The 23,537-nt window shown below is 44.4% G+C and overlaps 1 protein-coding gene across 1 annotated transcript; it reads left to right on the forward strand.

The window, feature by feature from the left end:
* Positions 1-462: 462 nt before the first annotated feature.
* On the forward strand, positions 463-22,908 carry LOC311325263 (NLR family CARD domain-containing protein 3-like; the record flags this gene model as incomplete). The annotated part of the gene is made up of 7 exons (XM_084457930.1): positions 463-491; positions 2,048-2,184; positions 3,190-5,092; positions 10,329-10,502; positions 11,754-11,927; positions 12,753-12,926; positions 22,731-22,908. 7 exons carry the CDS (start codon positions 463-465, stop codon positions 22,906-22,908), a joined length of 2,769 nt encoding a protein of 922 aa, XP_084314056.1.
* Between the last annotated feature and the right edge of the window lie 629 nt (positions 22,909-23,537).

The following is a 23,537-nucleotide window of genomic DNA, read 5'->3' on the forward strand; positions in this document are numbered from 1 at the left end:
TACTGCCACAGGACATTACCAAAAGCAGGTGCAATAACAATATGTTAAATAATAATGTTATATAATAACAGTAACGTTATCAGAGATATTCACGTGGGCTGGACCAGAGCTCTTGTAACGCTAGATAATAGCCAGATGGCTAAAAGCAGCTAACGGTAGCTAAGACTGTGAAGTGAGCTAGCAAAACGTATCTGTCTGTCTGTCTGTCTGTCTGCCTGTCTGTGTAGGAGCCACAATTGACTTATGTTTCATTTGGAGTTTAACCTGAACAAAAGAAACATATTAAAATATTTAATTATGATTTATGAATATCACTTACCTTGAAACCTGTAAAAGAAGTTGAATATACTTACCTGGAGCCAGGGCTCCCCTTTTGGTTGGTAATGGAAGTATGGAAGTAGAATGATTGAAATACTGATCACCTGTTGATAGAGCTATTATCCAATCAGTGAGGAGCAGAGCATGGCAGAGCAGAGTCCTAGCAAGCCTGGGTAAGGTACAGTCTTTTGACCACTCACCTAGACAATGATTGCTGAAGGATTGATTAAGCTACTATTGTTTGTTGCTTTATTTTTTGCTTACTAAGTTCATGCGGGAATGTTTTTTTTAAATGTAAAGGAAAATGAATCCAATTTTTTGTTGAAATTTTACCCTGGATTATGGACATTGGTACTTCTGCAATAATGCCTAGAGTGTGCGTCAATAACACCTTGCCTTGCTGGGACAGTGGGACAAGTAAGGAAAGAAGCCACTATAGTCTGTCTTGTCTAGTTACTGATCTATCTATCTATCTATCTATCCATGTATCCATCCATGTTGCATGTGTCCTTGTCCAGATGAGCAGCTTTTGCCTCCTGCTACTTTGTAGATTGCAAGTGACCGTTTTGTTCATTTAATCACGTGTGGGCTGATGTCATCATGTGTAGGCTTGTATGGGGTGAAGTTACTTTCATATGGGCGTCTTTTTCATGGTTCATATTGATTTACATTTTCACTCCAACAATCACCGCAGTTCCAGCTGATAATACTCTGGTGATGTCTCTGTGTCTTTGACAGGATCAAACAGCAGAGACCAGCCTCACCTGGACCCAGCTGTGTGTCCATGAAGAGTGACAGGTCTATGAATCGTCCTATCAACTTCAGTGATGGAAAGACCCTCGATGAGAAAAGGTAAATATGAACCACTGATGTTATTTAATAAAGGTGACATGTTAGTTATTCACTAAAGTGAAGTTAACAGGAAGATTTACATCAAACTCTTGAGTCATGTTTATCATAAAAATGAAGTGTGACAGATCTAGGGTGCAACCAATCCCTTTCAGAGAAAGAGTATAGCAGCTTATAATGTATAATGTTATCTACCTATCTGTCTGTCTGTCTGTCTGTCTTTCTATAAACGGATCTGTCTGTCTGTCTGTCTGTCTGTATATCTTTCTATAAACGGATCTATCTATCTATCTATCTATCTATATCTATCTATCTCTGTCTATCTGTCTGTCTGTGTCTATCTCTATATCTTTTTATATACGGATCTATCTATATATCTGTCTATCTATCTATCTATCTATTTACGGATCTATATCTGTCTACAGTATCTGTCTGTCTGTCTGTCTATCTGTATATCTATCTATTTACGGATCTATCTATCTATCTATCTATCTATCTATCTATCTATCTATCTCTCTCTCTCTCTGTGTGTGAGTCCTTCCCTCTCTTTCTCTTCATCTTTCTCTCTCTGTATGTCTTGAAATCTATCCCTGTGTGACTCCATATAAACATTTTTATTCATTCATTTCCATTCATTCAGTCATTCATTCCATGTGTGTGTCTCTCTCTTAAAGCTAAATCTGACTTCTAAATTCTAGTCCTACATCTAAAAACACACACACGCGCACACACACACACACACACACCACTATTTGGTCCTTGATAGAGACAGTCTTAAATCTATTTGACATTATCCCGAAAACCCACCAACACCCTCTTACCCTGGTGTTCCTACTGTATGAAACATCTCTTAACACACATGGTTCCTCTGTCCCTGCAGTGAGGGGAGCAGGGCAGCCCTGACTGAGGATCAGTCCAGGTGTGCTGTGTGTGAGCAGATGCTGAGGGACCCAGTCCTCACCTCCTGTGGACACAGGTTCTGCAGAGCCTGCATCACTTCCTACTGGCAGCAGCCTGGTCCATCAGCAGACCACGCCTGCCCCCAGTGTAGAGAGAGACCCAGAACACCACCTGGTCCATCAGCAGACCACGCCTGCCCCCAGTGTAGAGAGAGACCCAGAACACCACCTGGTCCATCAGCAGACCACGCCTGCCCCCAGTGTAGAGAGAGACCCAGAACACCACCTGGTCCATCAGCAGACCACGCCTGCCCCCAGTGTAGAGAGAGACCCAGAACACCACCTGGTCCATCAGCAGACCACGCCTGCCCCCAGTGTACAGAGAGACCCAGAACACCACCTGTACTGCAGCCACCCAGAGAGCAGTACGTTCAGAGAGGTGATGAAACAAGTAAGAGATTCACTTGGTAATCTGCTCTCTAACATGATTTAGATCCTCTCACCATCTGTAGAGCTTTGCCATGCATTCATCAAAAAGGTCCAAGGCACTCTCCTTGATTAAAAAGCTTTAATTATCGGCTAGTTCATCTTAGAACAGAATAAAATAAAACAGCCAACATGTTTGGCCATGGGGCCTTCATCAGGGCGAGTTACAAACTAGAGCAAAAGTCAGTAGAGGGCCTTAATAGGCTAAGCAGGCTGCACCCATGGGTGTGGCCAGTGATCACAATTCTAGACAGCTGTGTAGCTGGGAACTGGATAAATCATGCTGCCCACAGGAGGACATCCTTGTCACATATACATTACTGACATTTGTTCAACACACAAGAGATTCAATACCTAGACTGGAGAAAAGGACAACAGGAAAATACACAAAATCAACATCACTTGTCCTAGGTTACAGTCACATAATGAGACACCAAGAAAATAAGAAAATACATATATAATTATCATAATCAATAACCCTTGTAAGCAGTAGAGAGGACTACCAAATTCCTGAAGGTAGACTATAGAAAAGAAATCATATCAGAAATCAAGCCTGTAGTCATATTTGTAGTCACATTTGCTATGAATGTTTGTATTCCTGTCAATCTAATTTCTTGTATTTCCTGTCTCTCCTTAGTTGTTAGAGGTCTCCAAAGAGCCGTAGAGGATCATAAAGCGACTTTGAAGAGGAGGTTTGAACATGTGATTGAGGGAATCATAAAAACGGGGAATGCAACCCTCCTCAACAGCATCTACACTGAGCTCTACATCACAGAGGGACAGAGTCAAGGGGTTAATAATGAACATGAGGTTTGGCAACTTGAGAGAGCATCCAGGAAACAAATCACCAGTGACACACCCATCAACTACAATGACATCTTCAAACCCCTGTCTGGTCAAGAGAGACACATCACACCCCTGCCTGGTCAAGAGAGACCCATCAAACCCATGCCTGGTCAAGAGAGACCCATCACACCCCTGCCTGGTCAAGAGAGACCCATCAGAACTGTGCTGACTGTGGGCGTCCCTGGTATAGGAAAAACCGTCTGTGTGCAGAAGTCAATCTTAGACTGGGCTGAAGGAAAGGCAAATCAAGATGTGGAAGTCATGTTTGTGCTTCCTTTCCGGGAGCTGAATTTGATTAGACATGTCCGGTACAGTTTACTCCAACTACTGAATGTTTTCCACCCAGAACTACACATGGAAGATGCAGAGCAACTTGCTGTCTCTAAAGCCACGTTCATCTTTGATGGTCTGGATGAGAGCCGACTGCTCCTAGACTTCAGAAAGAACCAGACCTGCTGTCATGTCACAGAGTCAACCTCAGTGGATGTGCTGCTGACCAACCTCATCCAGGGGAATCTGCTCCCCTCTGCTCTCCTCTGGATAACCTCCCGACCTGCAGCAGCCAATCAGATCCCTTCTGAGTGTGTTGACCGGGTGACAGAGGTACGAGGGTTCAATGACGCACAGAAGGAGGAGTACTTCATGAAGAGAATCAGTGATGAGAACCTGGCCAGAAGAATCATCTCACACATCAAGACACCAAGGAGCCTTTACATCATGTGCCACATACCAGTCTTCTCTTGGATTTCTTCCACAGTCCTTGAGCACATGCTGAGTACAGAGAAGCAGGGAGAGATGCCCAAGACCTTGACTGAGATGTACACACACTTCCTTCTCATTCAGATGAAGCTGAAGAACCAGAAGTATCAAGGGGAAATCAAGACCGACCAGGAGGAGCTCTTGAGGGCCGACAGGGAAGTTCTCCTGAAGCTTGCAAAGCTGGCGTTTGACCATCTGGAGAAGGGCAACCTCATGTTCTATGAAGAAGACCTGAAAGAGTGTGGCCTCAATGTCCAAGAGGCAGCAGTGTTCTCAGGGGTTTGCACATCAATCTTCAAAGAAGAGTCAGTGCTTTTTCCGAGGGCAGTCTACTGCTTTGTGCATCTGAGCATTCAGGAGTTTTTCTCAGCTGTCTACATTTACCATTGTTACGCAACCAAGAACATGGAGGCACTGGAGCCCTTCCTTGATGCTGATCCGTGGAGGAGTGAGGAGCCTCCGGATGAACTGTCTCTGAATGAGCTGCTGAGGGGGGCGGTACACAAAGCTTTGCAGAGTGAGAATGGACACCTGGACCTTTTTGTCCGCTTCCTCCACGGCCTCTCTCTGGTGTCCAATCAGAGACTCTTACGAGGCCTGCTGCCTCAGATTGAGAGGAGTCCAGAGAGCATCCAGGAAACAAGCAGATTCCTCAAGAACAGGGGGGATGAGGAGGAGAACATCTCCCCAGAGAGGTACATCAATCTCCTCCACTGCTTGATGGAGATGAATGACCATTCAGTTCAGCAGAACATCCAAGCTTACATGCAGAAGAAGACATCAACCGAACTGACTCCAATACAGTGCTCAGCCCTGGCCTACATGCTGCAGATGTCAGAGGAGGTTCTGGATGAGCTTGACCTGAACAAATACAACACATCACAGGAGGGGCGGAGGAGACTGATCCCAGCTGTGCAGGTCTGCAGAAAGGCTATGTAAGTATTCATCTTTCTATACAATTTGATCAATCTATTTAACCTTGTCTGTCCCATTAACCCAGAGGTATCTTCTGGAAGGGAGCCCTCCAAACAAAACATGATATAACACTATAAACACAAAAATACAATTATAGATACAAAATACAATAATACAAAAAATCTGATACAAATGAATATAAAATACAATATACAGAATGCACAGTGCTGAGTAAGGTGCTAAACACTTTGAATTGGTCCCTGATCTGTCCTTTGAATTGTCCTAATGGACAAAGCTGCCTAATGGACAATTCAAAGCTGCCCTCCTTGTCTCTGTATGTGCACTCTAACCAGATATGTGTTACAATTCCCTGTTACTAAAACCCCTTACCCCTTACTAAAACAGTTCCCTGTGTTACTAAAACCCCTTACCCCTTACTAAAACAGTTCCCTGTGTTACTAAACCCCCTTACCCCTTACTAAAACAAGTCCCTCTGTTACTAAAACCCCTTACCCCTTACTAAAACAGTTCCCTGTGTTACTTAAACCCCTTACCCCTTACTAAAACAGTTCCCTGTGTTACTAAAACCCCTTACCCCTTACTAAAACAGTTCCCTGTGTTACTAAAACCTCTTACCCCTTACAAAAACAGTTCCCTGTGTTACTAAAACCCCTTACCCCTTACTAAAACAGTTCCCTGTGTTACTAAACCCCCTTACCCTTACTAAAACAAGTCCCTGTGTTACTAAAACCCCTTACCCCTTACTAAAACAGTTCCCTGTGTTACTAAACCCCCTTACCCCTTACTAAAATAGTTCCCTGTGTTACTTAAACCCCTTACTAAAACAGTTCCCTGTGTTACTTAAACCCCTTATCCCTTACTAAAACAGTTCCCTGTGTTACTTAAACCCCTTACCCCTTACTAAAACAGTTCCCTGTGTTACTTAAACCCATTACCCCTTACTAAAACAGTTCCCTGTGTTACTAAAACCCCTTACCCCTTACTAAAACAAGTCCCTGTGTTACTAAAACCCCTTACCCCTTACTAAAACAAGTCCATGTGTTACTAAAACCCCTTACCCCTTACTAAAACAGTTCCCTGTGTTACTAAAACCCCTTACCCCTTACTAAAACAGTTCCCTGTGTTGCTAAACCCCTTACCCCTTACTAAAACAGTTCCCTGTGTTACTAAAACCCCTTACCCCTTACTAAAACAGTTCCCTGTGTTACTAAAACCCCTTACCCCTTACTAAAACAGTTCACTGTGTTACTAAAACCCCTTACTAAAACAGTTCCCTGTGTTACTAAAACCCCTTACCCCTTACTAAAACAGTTCACTGTGTTACTAAAACCCCTTACCCCTTACTAAAACAGTTCCCTGTGTTACTTAAACCCCTTACCCCTTACTAAAACAGTTCCCTGTGTTACTAAAACCCCTTACTAAAACAGTTCCCTGTGTTACTAAAACCCCTTACCCCTTACTAAAACAGTTCACTGTGTTACTAAAACCCCTTACCCCTTACTAAAACAGTTCCCTGTGTTACTTAAACCCCTTACCCCTTACTAAAACAGTTCCCTGTGTTACTAAAACCCCTTACCCCTTACTAAAACAGTTCCCTGTGTTACTAAAACCTCTTACCCCTTACTAAAACAAGTCCCTGTGTTACTAAAACCCCTTACCCCTTACTAAAACAAGTCCCTGTGTTACTAAAACCCCTTACTAAAACAGTTCACTGTGTTACTAAAACCCCTTACCCCTTACTAAAACAGTTCCCTGTGTTACCAAAACCTCTTACCCCTTACTAAAACAGTTCCCTGTGTTACTAAACCCCCTTACCCCTTACTAAAACAGTTCCCTGTGTTACTAAAACCCCTTACCCCTTACTAAAACAAGTCCCTGTGTTACTAAAACCCCTTACCCCTTACTAAAACAGTTCCCTGTGTTACTTAAACCCCTTACCCCTTACTGAAACAGTTCCCTGTGTTACTAAAACCCCTTACCCCTTACTAAAACAGTTCCCTGTGTTACTAAAACCCCTTACTAAAACAGTTCCCTGTGTTACTAAAACCCCTTACCCCTTACCAAAACAGTTCCCTGTGTTACTAAAACCTCTTAACCCTTACTAAAACAAGTCCCTGTGTTACTAAAACCCCTTACCCCTTACTAAAACAAGTCCCTGTGTTCCTAAAACCCCTTACTAAAACAGTTCACTGTGTTACTAAAACCCCTTACCCCTTACTAAAACAGTTCCCTGTGTTACCAAAACCTCTTACCCCTTACTAAAACAGTTCCCTGTGTTACTAAACCCCCTTACCCCTTACTAAAACAGTTCCCTGTGTTACTAAAACCCCTTACCCCTTACTAAAACAAGTCCCTGTGTTACTAAAACCCCTTACCCCTTACTAAAACAGTTCCCTGTGTTACTTAAACCCCTTACCCCTTACTAAAACAGTTCCCTGTGTTACTAAACCCCTTACCCCTTACTAAAACAGTTCCCTGTGTTACTAAAACCCCTTACCCCTTACTAAAACAGTTCCCTGTGTTACTAAAACCCCTTACCCCTTACTAAAACAGTTCCCTGTGTTACTAAAACAGTTCCCTGTGTTACTAAAACCCCTTACCCCTTACTAAAACAGTTCCCTGTGTTACTAAAACCCCTTACCCCTTACTAAAACAGTTCCCTGTGTTACTAAAACCCCTTACTAAAACAGTTCCCTCTGTTACTAAAACCCCATTGAAATGATCTCATCTTCACTACTTTGTCCCTCATCCATCTACAATATTTACTACTATTCTAAATTTATGACTGAATGAGCCACAATTAAGTTACAAACACAATTTACTATACATATAAAGAGTACTTGCCTATGCTCTACAGCATGATATTTTAGGCAGAGTACTTTTCTTGCCGTCGGCTAGAAATATTTATGTCTGCTTCACGCAACTCCTTAACTCTTCATGTCATATAGGAATGCTATCATATAGGAATGCTATCATATAGGAATGCTATCATATAGGAATGCTATCATATAGGAATGCTATCATATAGGAATGCTATCATATAGGAATGCTATCATATAGGAATGCTATCATATAGGAATGCTATCATATAGGAATGCTATCGGTCAGTGTCTCATTAAAGCCGTCCACCAGGAGATCTGGAAAACACGTCTAGCCCGCTGACAATAGATTAAAGTTAAAGTCCCACTGATTGTCACACACCTGAGTGTGTGAAAATTGTTCTCCGCATTTGACCCATCTCCCGGGAGAGCAGTGAGCAGCAGCGGTGCTGCGCTCGGGAATCATTTGGTGATGTAGCCCCCCAATTCCAACCCTTGATGCTGAGTGCCAAGCAGGGAGGCAATGGGTCCCATTTTTAGTCTTTGGTATGACCCGGCCGGGGATTGAACCCACAACCTCTCAGTCTCTGGGAGGAAACTCTACCACTAGAATGAATGAATTCACTGAATGCCTCGCCCCGCTCTGTCAGGCCCACAGTTATTTACCTTTAGTCAGAGGAGGGAGGAAAGAACAAATATATAGAAGTATCAGACTCAAAATATATCCCAGCTACTGATGAGCCCCACACAATGCTCATTTAAGTTCTGTTATCATCCAAGGTTTTTGGAGTTGCCTACACAGCTCTCGTGTTCTCCCGTGCTCTGGGAGAGCTGTGTGGTAGTTTCTCAGTGCTCTCGTGTTCTCCCGTGCTCTGGGAGAGCTGTGTGGTAGTTTCTCAGTGCTCTCGTGTTCTCCCGTGCTCTGGGAGAGCTGTGTGGTAGTTTCTCAGTGCTCTCGTGTTCTCCCGTGCTCTGGGAGAGCTGTGTGGTAGTTTCTCAGTGCTCTCGTGTTCTCCCGTGCTCTGGGAGAGCTGTGTGGTAGTTTCTCAGTGCTCTCGTGTTCTCCCGTGCTCTGGGAGAGCTGTGTGGTAGTTTCTCAGTGCTCTCGTGTTCTCCCGTGCTCTGGGAGAGCTGTGTGGTAGTTTCTCAGTGCTCTCGTGTTCTCCCGTGCTCTGGGAGAGCTGTGTGGTAGTTTCTCAGTGCTCTCGTGTTCTCCCGTGCTCTGCTGCTCTGTTGTTGCGTGTGATCACGTGTGCACCTCGCTCTGCACGAATGCTCTTTACTGAGCTCTGTGTGTCTCCCCTATATGTTATGTGTAATGAGTTTTAGTCAGTGAGGCATTCTTACTCCCATCGATTCTCTGATCTTCTAAAATAGATTTCTGGTCTTTAACTGGTCAGAACCAGCTGGAGCTGACCCCCCTATAACTTTTAAAAACTGCTACCTCAGCGCTTGGCATGTTTCCACCTCCTCACATTGCACCATACATACAACCAGTGAGGAGTAACACGTTAGAAAGTACCCGTGCGCAATGCATCAACAATCCCTCGCTACACGGCTGGCAGCTCTGTCTATGGCTCTGACAACGGGAGCTCTGTGCCATGGAAACACCGACACTATTTCTCCCTCCTCAAGATCAAGGACAAAATACTGGTCAAGTGTAATCTATGTATAGAGGCCCATAAGGTGTGAACCTGAATCCGTTATTCTGAAAGCACAAATGCCATGGAAACAGGTATTTTTCCTACCCTCATTCCTCGTTATTATTCTGGAAAAGGTGCAAATGCAGTCACCTCTGTTGTGGTGCAGCAAACTAGCCCAAACTAGCCTACTCCTGATTTCTCTAAATCGTATGCTACCAACGGATACATCACCTAGAAGCAGCGTCAGTTATCGATTCATATCATTGTGGATGGCCACAAGTTAAAAATGCCCTTTTTTGCAACATAGGACTTTAATTTCAATTTTAATTTCATTTAGGCTCCTACACATGATTGAAAAGTGATCAGTAGTGACTATATTCTGTATTGGTCCATGTAGCCTACAGCATGCAGCGGGCTGAGAGCTGACTGTTCTATCATCTTCTAGGCCTGTTCATCAACAGTGAGCTTAAAACCTGTAATTTTAGTGTTTTCATTTCCCCCGTATCAAAATATAACATGCTGTATACTGTAGGCTATCAAATTAAAAGTTTGAGAAGCTTCTCCTCTTGAGGTTGGCGTATTGGTTTATAGGCTAGGAATGTTGTACAGTAGGTCACTGGCCAGAGATGAGGTAGCCTACGAGTTATTGAAAGCTGGGTACCCTTTATTAAGCCTTAGGCTACATATAACGTGTATATTATACAAATCATATTATTAAGATAAGAATGTCATTAAGGAACAAAAAGTCATACATGTTTACTTTGTAATTTCAGACTCTCTGGATGTGACCTCAACGAAGCCTCATATGAAGTGGTGGCCTCATCGCTCAGCTCAAACCCCTCCCACCTGAGAGAGTTAGACCTGAGTAACAATGACCTGCAGGATTCAGGAGTGAAGCTGCTCTCTGCTGGACTGGGGAGTCCACACTGCAAACTGGAGAAACTGAGGTCTGTATCCCTGAGCATATTCACATGTTAAATGATGGGATTTAAATGTCTAAGTAATTGTACATCTCTGTCCTTGAAGAGGGATGTTTTGAGCATCAACATTCAAGTTGAGAAATTATCTTTGGACTACAGTACATACAGTAGAGTTGACAATATAGGGACTATCATCTCAAAGCATACATACAGACATATACAGACTGTAGGTGGTGGGTGGGTCCTTTATTGAAGGAACAAAGACACAATCAAGATGAAATACAAATGTAAATTGGGTACAAAATATACACACAATCCCAATACACAAGAGTGCAAATAAACAAAGTGTATAAAAGTTTATTCCTTAGCATGCCTAGATGTGTAAAACATGCCCAGGTGTACATGATGAAGTATCAAGTAGTAAGTAGGCTATAGCATGTTGGTAAATGTACATGTCCTGTCCAAAGAGCCTTAGCACCCTCCAAGCTGACTCAGGTCCATAGTGTCCATCCAATCAGGACGCTGATTGGATGCTGAGTATTCATTAGAGCATGGGTTCCCAAACTCCATCAATGTGGGCCTCCCCTCTGAAAACAGTGACACACCCACGCCCCCCCAACCCCCCAAATGTCTCCATTTTGCAAGGCAGCGTCAGCTAGCCCATAACGTTACACAGCTAAGTTAGCTCGGTGGCACCTGCTGCTAGTTAACGTTATGAAGTTTTCGCACAATATATTCATGCCTACGGGGGGAGGCTCTCTCTGCACTATCCACACATTTAGTATAATAGTATAGTATCTCTCACATTATTTATTTCAATCTTCTGACCTTTAAAATCAGGTTTCATTCATAAAAACCATAGACATTTAAAAAATAAATAACATGTTTTTCCTTCTTTTTTTTCTAACCCTCCCTCCGCGCCTCCCCTGACTTTCTTTGGGGCCCCCTGGGGGAGGCCCGCCTCACAGTTTGGGAATGCCTGCATTAGAGGAATTTAAAACCTGCTCATGACTAAAACATATTAGATGCAGCAGCACTCTCTCTCCTAGCTCCAGAATGAGTCACTCTGTTTATAATTCAGTCTGAGAGAGGAAGACAATATAGCTGACATGCCTCCTTTTCACCACTAGTGTAGCAGTGTTTGTCAGAAGGCTGAAGTGAAGAGTGAAGTTACGCCTTTAGTCAGAAAAAATGTTTTGCCTGCCAATGAAAACACGCTTTGTCAATACACTGATTACTGGTGAAGATGTTTGCTAATACTTGTCCTTGTCTCCTCAGCCTGAGAGGATGCAGATTAACAGGGACATGCTGTTCTCTGCTGGCCTCATCTCTCAGCTCAAACCCCTCCCACCTGAGAGAGTTAGACCTGAGTAACAATGACCTGCAGGATTCAGGAGTGAAGCTGCTCTCTGCTGGACTGGGGAGTCCACACTGCAAACTGGAGAAACTGAGGTCTGTATCCCTGAGCATATTCACATGTTAAATGATGGGATTTAAATGTCTAAGTAATTGTACATCTCTGTCCTTGAAGAGGGATGTTTTGAGCATCAACATTCAAGTTGAGAAATTATCTTTGGACTACAGTACATACAGTAGAGTTGACAAAATAGGGACTATCATCTCAAAGCATACATACAGACATATACAGACTGTAGGTGGTGGGTGGGTCCTTTATTGAAGGAACAAAGACACAATCAAGATGAAATACAAATGTAAATTGGGTACAAAATATACACAAAATCCCAATACACAAGAGTGCAAATAAACAAAGTGTATAAAAGTTGACTCCTTAGCATGCCTAGATGTGTAAAACATGCCCAGGTGTACATGATGAAGTATCAAGTAGTAAGTAGGCTATAGCATGTTGGTAAATGTACATGTCCTGTCCAAAGAGCCTTAGCACCCTCCAAGCTGACTCAGGTCCATAGTGTCCAGCCAATCAGGAAAGGCCTTACATACATTTCTATGGATGCTGAGTATTCATTAGAGGAATTAAAAACCTGCTCATGACTAAAACATATTAGATGCAGCAGCACTCTCTCTCCTAGCTCCAGAATGAGTCACTCTGTTTATAATTCAGTCTGAGAGAGGAAGACAATATAGCTGACATGCCTCCTTTTCACCACTAGTGTAGCAGTGTTTGTCAGAAGGCTGAAGTGAAGAGTGAAGTCACGCCTTTAGTCAGAAAAAATGCTTTGCCTGCCAATGAAAACACGCTTTGTCAATACACTGATTACTGGTGAAAATGTTTGCTAATACTTGTCCTTGTCTCCTCAGCCTGAGAGGATGCAGATTAACAGGGACATGCTGTTCTCTGCTGGCCTCATCTCTCAGCTCAAACCCCTCCCACCTGAGAGAGTTAGACCTGAGTAACAATGACCTGCAGGATTCAGGAGTGAAGCTGCTCTCTGCTGGACTGGGGAGTCCACACTGCAAACTGGAGAAACTGAGGTCTGTATCCCTGAGCATATTCAAATGCTAAATGATGGGATTTAAATGTCTAAGTAATTGTACATCTTTGTCCTTGAAGAGGGATGTTTTGAGCATCAACATTCAACTTGAGAAATTATCTTTGGACTACAGTACATACAGTAGAGTTGACAAAATAGGGACTATCATCTCAAAGCATACATACAGACATAATATGTATAATATAATAATATATTATACAGACTGTAGGTGGTGGGTGGGTCCTTTATTGAAGGAACAAAGACACAATCAAGACTAAATACAAATGTAGATTAGGAACAAGACAGGGGCGCTGCTAGGATCCCAAATCATTAGGGCAGGGGTGGCCAACCAGTCAGAGACTAAGAGACACAACAATGACTGTGGTACCACCAAGAGCCACACCATATATACCAGCGTTTCTAAACCTTTCTTTCAGTCACGGCACCCTTCATACGTACTTAAAATCCCAAGGCACCCTAGTCTAATATAAGAAGAAAAACGTTATAGTCCATTAAATATACATTAAGGCTAGGCTGGACTGGGTTAGGCTGGACTGGGCTGGGTTAGGCTGGCCTGGGTTAGGCTGGACTGGACTGGGTTAGGCTGGGCTGAGATGGGCTGGCCAAGGTGAAAGCAGATGGAAGATTGGGGCAGTGTGTTATTTCTTGTCAAGGCTAGCACTCACTCACTCACTCACTCACTCACTCACTCACTCTCTCTCTCTCTCTCTCCCACTCACTCACTCACTCACACTCACTCACTCACTCACTCACTCACTCACTCACTCACTCACTCACTCACTCACTCACTCACTCACTCTCTCTCTCTCTCCCCCTCACTCACTCACTCACTCACTCACTCACTCTCTCTCTCTCTCTCTCTCTCTCTCTCTCTCTCTCTCTCTCACACTCTCTCTCTCACTCACTCTCTACCCATGTCTGTCACTCACTCACTCACTCACTCACTCACTCACTCACTCACTCACTCACTCACTCACTCACTCACTCACTCTCTCTACCCATGTCTGTCAAATCAAATAAGCTTTATTGGCATGAATGGTAATAAACCGTTGTTGCCAAAGCAGAATAATAATACACAATTATGTACATATACATACATATGACATACATACACACATTCATTACATAAAATGTTACATTTGCCAATGCAATCCAATGGAGTATTAACCGGAGAGATATGATATATACATTAAAATAACAAAATAAAACTAAATTAAACTAAATTAAATTAAAATAAAACGTAAGAAATATATATGTTACAGTGAATGTGAGAAAACGGGGAATGTGAGCTTTTCCCGGTTAATGTGCACATTCCCCGACCTCAAAGGAGATGTGAGAAATTGGTTAGTATTTCCCGCACGGTCAGGGATTGTGCACATTAACCAGGAAATGCTTACAATTCCTGACCTTGCGGTAAATCTAGCAAAGTCCAACCGTATGCAAAACCTCTGCGCAGCCGGGTGGTGGGAGAGGGCTCGTGCGCTTAGAACGAGAGGCGCTTGACATTTTGCCCATGGTTTTTGAATACATAGCATCAATTGCATTAATGGAAACATTAAATTGGGTCTAACTATACATGTGTTGAAAGTTAAGATAATTAGCCTACAAGCCGCGAGGCTACGCAACACAATAAGCAAAACAATCTCACTGTTTAACTCGTCCCACTCCTCTTTTTCACTCGCCCCGCACGGCAGGGACAAGAGAAACATTCACATCTTCTGTTCATTCGTCTTGAATTGAACTGTTACACCACAGAACGAAACTTACAACTAATAAAGGACATGTACAAGTTGTTTGTCATCAACATTTTTTATCTCCATCTTTATTAATTTCTGTGTAAATCTGATCAAACCAAAAAGTGTTTCATTCGTCCCGGTCCTCCCCTACAGGTAATAACAGTCTGTGGGGACCTTGAACAGTAATATAGCCCATGCTGCACACAGTGTGAGTAGTATGAGGAGGATAGGCCTACACTGGTGATCAAGTTAACAAACGCAAAAGGAACATTGCAACAACAGGAAGGTGGGAACCTCCAAAGGAACCCTACACGTTAGCTAGCCGAAAGACGGACGAAAAGATGAAAAATCTCTCCCAGGTGTGCGCCAGTAACGTTAGCCCAACTACCGTGGGGGCCTTCTTATGGTGCACATCCTCCGAGGCGTCACATAAGCCCTCTCCCACCACCCGGCTGCACAGAGGTTTTGCATACGGTTGCGCTTTCCTAGATTTACCGCAAGGTCGGGAATTGTAAGCATTTCCCGGTTAATGTGCACATGTGAGAAATACTAACCAATTTCTCACATCTCCCGCAAGGTCGGGGAATGTGCACATTACCCGGGAGATGTGAGAAATGCACATGTTTCTCCTACATTCCCCGCGAGGTCGGGGAATGTGCACATTAACCGGGAAAAGCTCACATTCCCCGTTTTCTCACATTGACCGTAACATATATATATATATATACATACACATACATACACACACGCTCTGTATGACCCTGGTGACCTCAGACAGGTGAGGGTGAGGGCTCTGTATGACCCTGGTGACCTCAGACCGGTGATGGGGAGGGCTCTGTATGACCCTGGTGACCTCAGACAGGTGAGGGGGAGGGCTCTATATGACCCTGGTGACCTCAGACAGGTGAGGGGGAGGGCTCTGTATGAGGCATGTGTGAAGGCGAGGAACGTTGGGGTCTTGCAGGGGGTTGGGTTCCACCAGTGGCAGGGGGTTCTAGGTGGGGGGGAGCAGTGTGAGGTTTAGGTGGCGGGTGCTGTATAAGCCCCCCATCCCTAAAAGGACAGGGGTCTTGCAGTGGAGAGTCCTGCCCTGATGACCGAGCGCTTTCTGGCCGGGCTTGACCCCGGGGTGGGGGAGGGGGGCCCATACTGTGGTGAGGTGGAGACGGTGGTTCATGTGTTTTCTGTTTGTCTTGTTCCTCTGTTTGTGCTGTTACAGCCCTCGTGTGAGGTTGGGGTTTGTGTTTTCTAAGGAACTGTTTGGTGTCTCTTTTCTCCCTAGTGTTTTTGTTTTTGGGGGGACTAAAAAGGTTCGGGGCTAGAGGAAGAACATTTGGGGCGTCAGGTATGAGGCTCCCCCTGCAGAACACTTCTTTAGTCTCGGAGACATTCAGCTCCAAGGAGCTCTCTTCCATCCGGGAGGTCAGGGTGTTGACATAGAGTATGTGGACAGTGACTGCTCCTTCCTTATCCAGACATGCACAATTGTCACTTTTCGGTGAAATTTGCTGTTTTGAATCCAAAATAGGTCACCTACGTGATTCGTGCAGATCTGATTTTGGGGAAGGGGTCAAGAGCCTGAAGCGACTTACATAGAAAGATAATAAATCTGTGAGTCTGTGAGTGTGGACATTGGGATTGAGCCAGTGGAGCGTGAGAATCTGATACTGTGGATGTATGTTGTGATCTGTATGCGCGGACATTGACAGTCAGTTAAAAAGCAGCAAGCGAAACTGAGTTCAAACTCAGTTCACTACTCACAGTTCAGCGCAAGCCCAGTCTGGGACCTGCTGTTTGGAAAAAGCCAAGTTGCCCCAGTGCTGTGTGGAAGTGCGTGCCAGCCACAAACCTCCATAGAGGAGATCAACTGAAACCCCCAAAAGTAGCCTACCTGCAGTCGTAAAGCCCAGGAACATATCCCCCTCACATTTCAAAATATAGGCTTCACCCCCCCACTTTTCTAATCTCTCAAATTACATGTATTTTTCCTACCACTCTTGGGCGATCACTCAGCTGTTTGTCTGCTGTGTTTCTCTCACTGCAAGGTAACCGCAGCAGGGTAACGAGCAAAACCTGCTATGGATTTTCAGAGACTTGGCTGTTCTCATGCAATGAAAGCGGAATGGATTCAATTGGAGATGTGACTCGTCTCTGTATGTGAACTGTTTTATTCTTACCACTGCGTCAGGTAGGAGTAGGATATATGCTAGTAGCTAATTCAGCTCATCAAATAGTTGTGTAACTGGTGGGGCTGCTGCCCTTTTGCTCATTTCCTTTGTAAATGTGAGCAGTATCATTGGTAGCCTACGTTGCATTAAATGGGTTAATAATGTTGAATTGACTGCACTTATATAGCACTTTATATCCAAAGCACTTTACAATGGCCTCTCATTAAACCATTCATACACACATCCACACACCAATGGCAGTAGCTGCCTTGCAAGATGCTAGCCTGCTCATTGGGAGCAATTTGGGGTTCTTGCGCAAGGACACTTGGACATGTGGACAGGAGGAGCCGGGATTTGAACCGCCGACCCTACGGTCATTGGATGATCTGCTCTACCTCCTGAGCCACAGAACTAAATTTGTACTTTGAACTTTATTAGGGGCCAGGCAGCGTAGTTGCCAGAACCCTATTGTATTTGCCTAATTTATTATTATTATTATTATTATTACTACTATTATTATTATTATTATTATTCTCCATCTTCCACTGAAGTCTAACTTCCCGTGGACAAAAAATCACCAAACTTTGCACATAGCTCCAGTACTATACCCAAAGTCCTCAACCTGCATTGTAGGTCAATAAACCTGAAGGTGGCGCTACAGCAACAGTCTAAAGTTTAAAACTTTAAAAAATCATAACAAATCAGCCATATCAGTGTAAAACCACCACGTGAATGTAGTCCCAAGTAAGACAAAACTTTCATACGCTCTGACCTTGCAGGAATTTTGAAGTCCATCACTCTGATTTCTTCATAAACTGTAAAACCTATCAAACCTATAGCCTCCCACATACCATAGCTAAAGTTTGACTATCGACATGGAGGGGGGACCTTTGTTGGAACATAACCTCGCGTCAGGTTTCCATTCACTATCAGATTCAGATCCTGTCTAGAGCTCGCCTCTTCAAAACTGTCATCCAGTACTGTGGGTAGCCTACTGGTCATCCGGTACTGTGGGTAGCCTACTGGTCATCTGGTACTGTGGGTAGCCTACTGGTCATCCGGTACTGTGGGTAGCCTACTGGTCATCCGGTACTGTGGGTAGTCTACTGGTCATCTGGTACTGTGGGTAGTCTACTGGTCATCCGGTACTGTGGGTAGCCTACTGGTCATCTGGTACTGTGGGTAGCCTACTGGTCATCTGGTACTGTGGGTAGTCTACTGGTCATCTGGTACTGTGGGTAGTCTACTGGTCATCCGGTACTGTGGGTAGCCTACTGGTCATTTGGTACTGTGGGTAGCCTACTGGTCATCTGGTACTGTGGGTAGCCTACTGGTCATCTGGTACTGTGGGTAGCCTACTGGTCATCCGGTACTGTGGGTAGCCTACTGGTCATCTGGTACTGTGGGTAGCCTACTGGTCATCTGGTACTGTGGGTAGTCTACTGGTCATCCGGTACTGTGGGTAGCCTACTGGTCATCTGGTACTGTGGGTAGCCTACTGGTCATCCGGTACTGTGGGTAGCCTACTGGTCATCTGGTACTGTGGGTAGCCTACTGGTCATCTGGTACTGTGGGTAGCCTACTGGTCATCTGGTACTGTGGGTAGCCTACTGGTCATCCGGTACTGTGGGTAGCCTACTGGTCATCTGGTACTGTGGGTAGCCTACTGGTCATCCGGTACTGTGGGTAGCCTACTGGTCATCCGGTACTGTGGGTAGCCTACTGGTCATCCGGTACTGTGGGTAGCCTACTGGTCATCTGGTACTGTGGGTAGCCTACTGGTCATCCGGTACTGTGGGTAGCCTACTGGTCATCTGGTACTGTGGGTAGTCTACTGGTCATTTGGTACTGTGGGTAGTCTACTGGTCATCTGGTACTGTGGGTAGCTACTGGTCATCCGGTACTGTGGGTAGCCTACTGGTCATCTGGTACTGTGGGTAGTCTACTGGTCATCTGGTACTGTGGGTAGCCTACTGGTCATTTGGTACTGTGGGTAGTCTACTGGTCATCCGGTACTGTGGGTAGCTACTGGTCATCCGGTACTGTGGGTAGTCTACTGGTCATCCGGTACTGTGGGTAGTCTACTGGTCATCTGGTACTGTGGGTAGTCTACTGGTCATCTGGTACTGTGGGTAGCCTACTGGTCATCTGGTACTGAGGGTAGCCTACTGGTCATCTGGTACTGTGGGTAGTCTACTGGTCATCTGGTACTGTGGGTAGCCTACTGGTCATCCGGTACTGTGGGTAGTCTACTGGTCATCTGGTACTGTGGGTAGCCTACTGGTCATCCGGTTTTGTAGGTTGCATCTGGTTTTGTTTGCGGCCAGGATGCTCAGAGCCTCTCACTGTCTGCTAGCTAGCGACAACATGGGGAAGTGCAAATTCAACGGAAATGGTCTATTCAACCAAGCTTGTTTCTGCTTTAGCTTGGTGCTATCGGCTGAGCATTAGCTGTGCTGTTAGAAACCCCAAGCGTGTTCCCTCCCTGGCTCAGAAACAGCCTCTCACAGGGGGTAAATATAGACCAGGCAGTGCGGTTGCACTGGGGCCTGTGGGGTGAGAGGGCCCGTAGAGAGAGCAGGGCCTCCAACCAGGTTTTAGGTGGAGAACGGGTGAGTTACCACTTCAGAATCACGCCTGCAGCGTGAACTCAAATTAAAGTGTCATTTGCTATGTATACCCTCTAAAAGGCATCCCCCCTCATGTTTTTTTCTCCAGAAAATAGTCTGCAGAAGTCTTACTCAATAACAACATTATATGCTTATTCTACATAAACAAATACACTTAAAACGATTCAATTAATAAACGTGTCATATGTTTGTCATACACAGATGTGCAATGATGATTGCTGGGTAATACTGTATGTTCTTGTCCAATGTTAAGTCTCTATTTGATCAGACACAAGACGGTATGGTTCACTAGGCGCAAAAGGTGAACTGTCGACGGGGCGGCTGTAGCTCAGTTGGTAGAGCGGGTCGTTCAATGACCGAAGGGTCAGTGGTTCGAATCCCAGCTCCGATTGTCCACATGTCGAAGTGTCCTTGAGCAAGACACCTAACCCCAAATTGCTCCCAATGAGCAGACTAGCACCTTGCATGGCAGCTACCACGATTGGTGTGTGAATGTGTGTGTGGGAATGGGTGAATGAGAGGCCATGGTAAAGCGCTTTGAGTGCCGCTAAGGTGGAAAAGCGCTATATTAGTGCAGTCCATTTACTATTTGAACCTCAATTGAGTGACAAACATTCAAAAATATGAACCTTAATTGATTGACATTAAGTCCAAACAATAACATTAGGCTATTGTTAGATGTACTGTACATTTCACAACGTTATATATACATTATGGTAGGCTTAATTAAGAGTCCAAGAGTTGAATATTAAGGACATTGTCTACGATTTTGCTCAATGCAAGAATAGTGGAATGCCATTCAAATAGGTGAGTAATGTTAGTCTACAAGTGTTTCTCAAGGGGATTTGGGGTAGGCCGTGCCCCTGCAGGTTGTTATCATGGAGTGAGGTTTCATTGTGTAACCAACATGTTTTTCAGATGTTTTTAAGAATATTAGCTAAGATCAGCTAATGAAGGCATCTCTGTTGTGTGAAGCCGACAGCAACAAGCCTTGGTTAAACTGAGTGCAGAAAGTTTATCGATGTCAATAGTAAACTTATCGTTAGCTCTTATCCACAGCTCAACTATTTAGGCGAGTTTTCTACAGTAGCAACTTCCTTGCTGATGTGTTGTTGTTTTTGCCTAAACCTTCCCAGCCATAGTTATGTAAAGTTGACTTGATTTGATTGAGCCTCTGTTTGTTACTGCGTGAGCGCATGGTTCTGATGGCTTTCTGACCTCCACTTCGCCAGTACAATAGCCAACGTAGGCTAGCTAATTCAACAGCACACTGTTGTTAAAATGTGTATAGACTACAGTGTGTGTGTGTGCTGTGTGTGCTTCAAGTAGTGTGCACTAATAGGGCCCATCATAATAAGCTCACACTGGGGCCCATCATAACTACATTATGCCACTGGCCTCATATCACATCATATCCCTTGATAATAGAGTGTGCCACGAAGGACGCACAAACTGGCAATTATTTGTCTTTCTTTCAAAATTATTTTTATTGATTTTAAGCGAAAGGACAAAAACAGGAAACCCTACTCACCCACTTTCCTGCCCACATATCCAAACCCTGACAAAGCACTTAACAATACTGAAAGCAGGGATGTAGTAAATAAATGAATGATAAACTGTAAATAAAGACGAGACAGACACACAAAACCAAACAGTACAGAAAAGGGAAGGGGGGTAGATGAGGTAGAGGAGGGGGGGGGGGGGTCAGCATCTAGTCATCTGGGGGGATAGTAGTATTGTTCAAATAGTCAATAAAGGGCTTCCACGTCTTGTCAGATGAAAGTTTGGAGTTGGTGATTGAGATTCTTATCTTCTCCAGCGTTATGTGATTAAGGACCTCTTTCAACCAGCTACTGTGTGAGGGGGGGCGGGGGTGTTTCCATTTGAATAGGATGAGACGTCTAGCTAGCAAGGAGGTGAGAGCCAGCACTCGCTGCTCTGCTGATGAGAGAGTGGGTGTTATGTGTGTAGAGATCCCAAATATGGCAGTGAGTGGGTCGGGTCTGAGGTCTGTGTCGAGTACTGAGTGTACCGTAAATTTCGCGCCAGAAATCTGTCAACTCATGGCAGGACCAGAACGTGTGTGTGTGTGATTAGCAGGTGATTGCTTGCATCGATTACAGGGTTCATCAGTCTCTGGGTATATTTTTGCCAGTCTGGCGTTCGTGTAATGCACTCTAAAGATAACTTTGAACAGACAATTATTGAACACACAAACTCCAAATGTGCTCTCCCTGGCTCAGAAACAGCCCATCCTATCCCTTGATAATAATAACATTGTTAAAGTACTGTTGTGTTTGTGTAACATTGTTTAAGTATCGGTTATAGTGTGTGTGTGTGTGTGTGTGTGTGTGTGTGTGTGTGTGTGTGTAGTCGGGGGTGATAGGTTGCAGGGTAGTCAAGGGAAAAGGGACAGGCTGGAGATTCTGGGTGAGCTGGATTGAGATGATCCATGATCCACTGTCCATTATCCATGGGTCTGATTCAGGGTCCATCGTTCATAGTCTTGGCATGAGGGGATGATGGTGGGAAGCTGCTGAGACAAAGCCTGTGTTTAAAACAGCTGGAATAGCTGGGTGAGCTGGACTCCCAGCTGTACAGCACACTCCTTCAGAACCCTGCCTCTGAACCTGTCTGCTCCAGGGGACTGCATTGACACGACATCTCTCCTTATGCATCGTGTTCATTGCAAATGAACCAGTTTGGTGATCATCATCATCATCATCTCCGTACAGACTGAATGGATGCAGACTAACAGAGAAATGCTGCCAGAGCTTTTTAAACCAGAGTTTCTCATCTTTGGAATGAGACTCTTATGAATGACATGATGGGAGATATTATGAACTGTTACAATCATAGCAGATGATCAGCTGAATGTTCCCACTAGAAACAGCTAAACTACAGTAACTACAGATAAACTACAGTGTAAACCTACCTGAACTCTCATGAGGAGTTTCATTGGTTGGATTGGAATGTCTCAGTACTACAGAGACCAGGCTTTTCCATTTCTATAATAAACCTGGAGTCTCAGAGCATTCTTATTTAGCATGGGTTACAAGGAAGAGAAAGCATATCAAAAATATTGACTGACAAAAAAAGATCACTTTGTATTCAAGAATCTGACAATGTGTGAACCAGGGCAGATCCAATGTTCAAATATTTGTCTGTAGGAAGATGGAATATAATCCTTCAACTCTCTCTTTTCACCAGCAGAGTGTAGTAATGTGTTTGTATCGATGTGTTTCTACAGTCTGTCGGGCTGCATGGTCACAGAGGAAGGCTGTGTCTCTCTAGCCTCAGCTATGAGGTCAAACCCCGCCCACCTGAGAGAGCTGGACCTGAGCTTCAATCACCCAGGAGACTCAGGAGTGAAGCTGCTCTCTGCTGGACTGGAGGATCCACACTGGACACTGGAGAAACTCAAGTAAGGAGAGAGTTTTAAATCAAGTGGAAGAAAATCACCCAGTGTCTCTTATGTAGCCCCCCTCTCTGAACTAGATGGTCTCAACTTTCACAGCCTACGAGTCTCTTGACAGAACAGACACAAATCACCCTATAACCAGAAGGGCACTTTGAGAGTGCAGACCTCCACCCATGATGCATGTTGTCAGCATGTGCAGTAGCATTAGAGAACCTAGAGGAGACAAATGTCAACAATATACTGGTGGTGCATCAGCTGGGGTTGGTCCAACAGGTGCTCTTCAGCTCTGCTCTCTGATGTATTTCAGCTACCTAGATAGCTACATATGACAGGACCGACAGCAGTCATCTGGCTAGCTATGAGCATAACTAGCTAATTCAAAGCAGTTGATCTTTGCCTTCATGCCATGATTAGATTATTTTGGTCCTAATACCCGCAGAAAATACAGGGATAAACAGCCATGGATGTATTAAACATGGCAAAGTACCCGTAGGTGCTGGTCTGGTCTCTCTGGCATGGTCAACAAAAGTGAAAAATGATTTTTCAATGAATTTGGATCCTCCCCGTGATTCAGATCCGCTCTCTCTAATTGAATGGGTTCTTCCTTGGCTCATGCTACAGTCACCCTTCCACGGG

The sequence above is a fragment of the Borostomias antarcticus genome (assembly GCF_949987555.1).
Source record: "Borostomias antarcticus genome assembly, chromosome: 24".
Lineage (NCBI taxonomy): Eukaryota > Metazoa > Chordata > Actinopteri > Stomiiformes > Stomiidae > Borostomias > Borostomias antarcticus.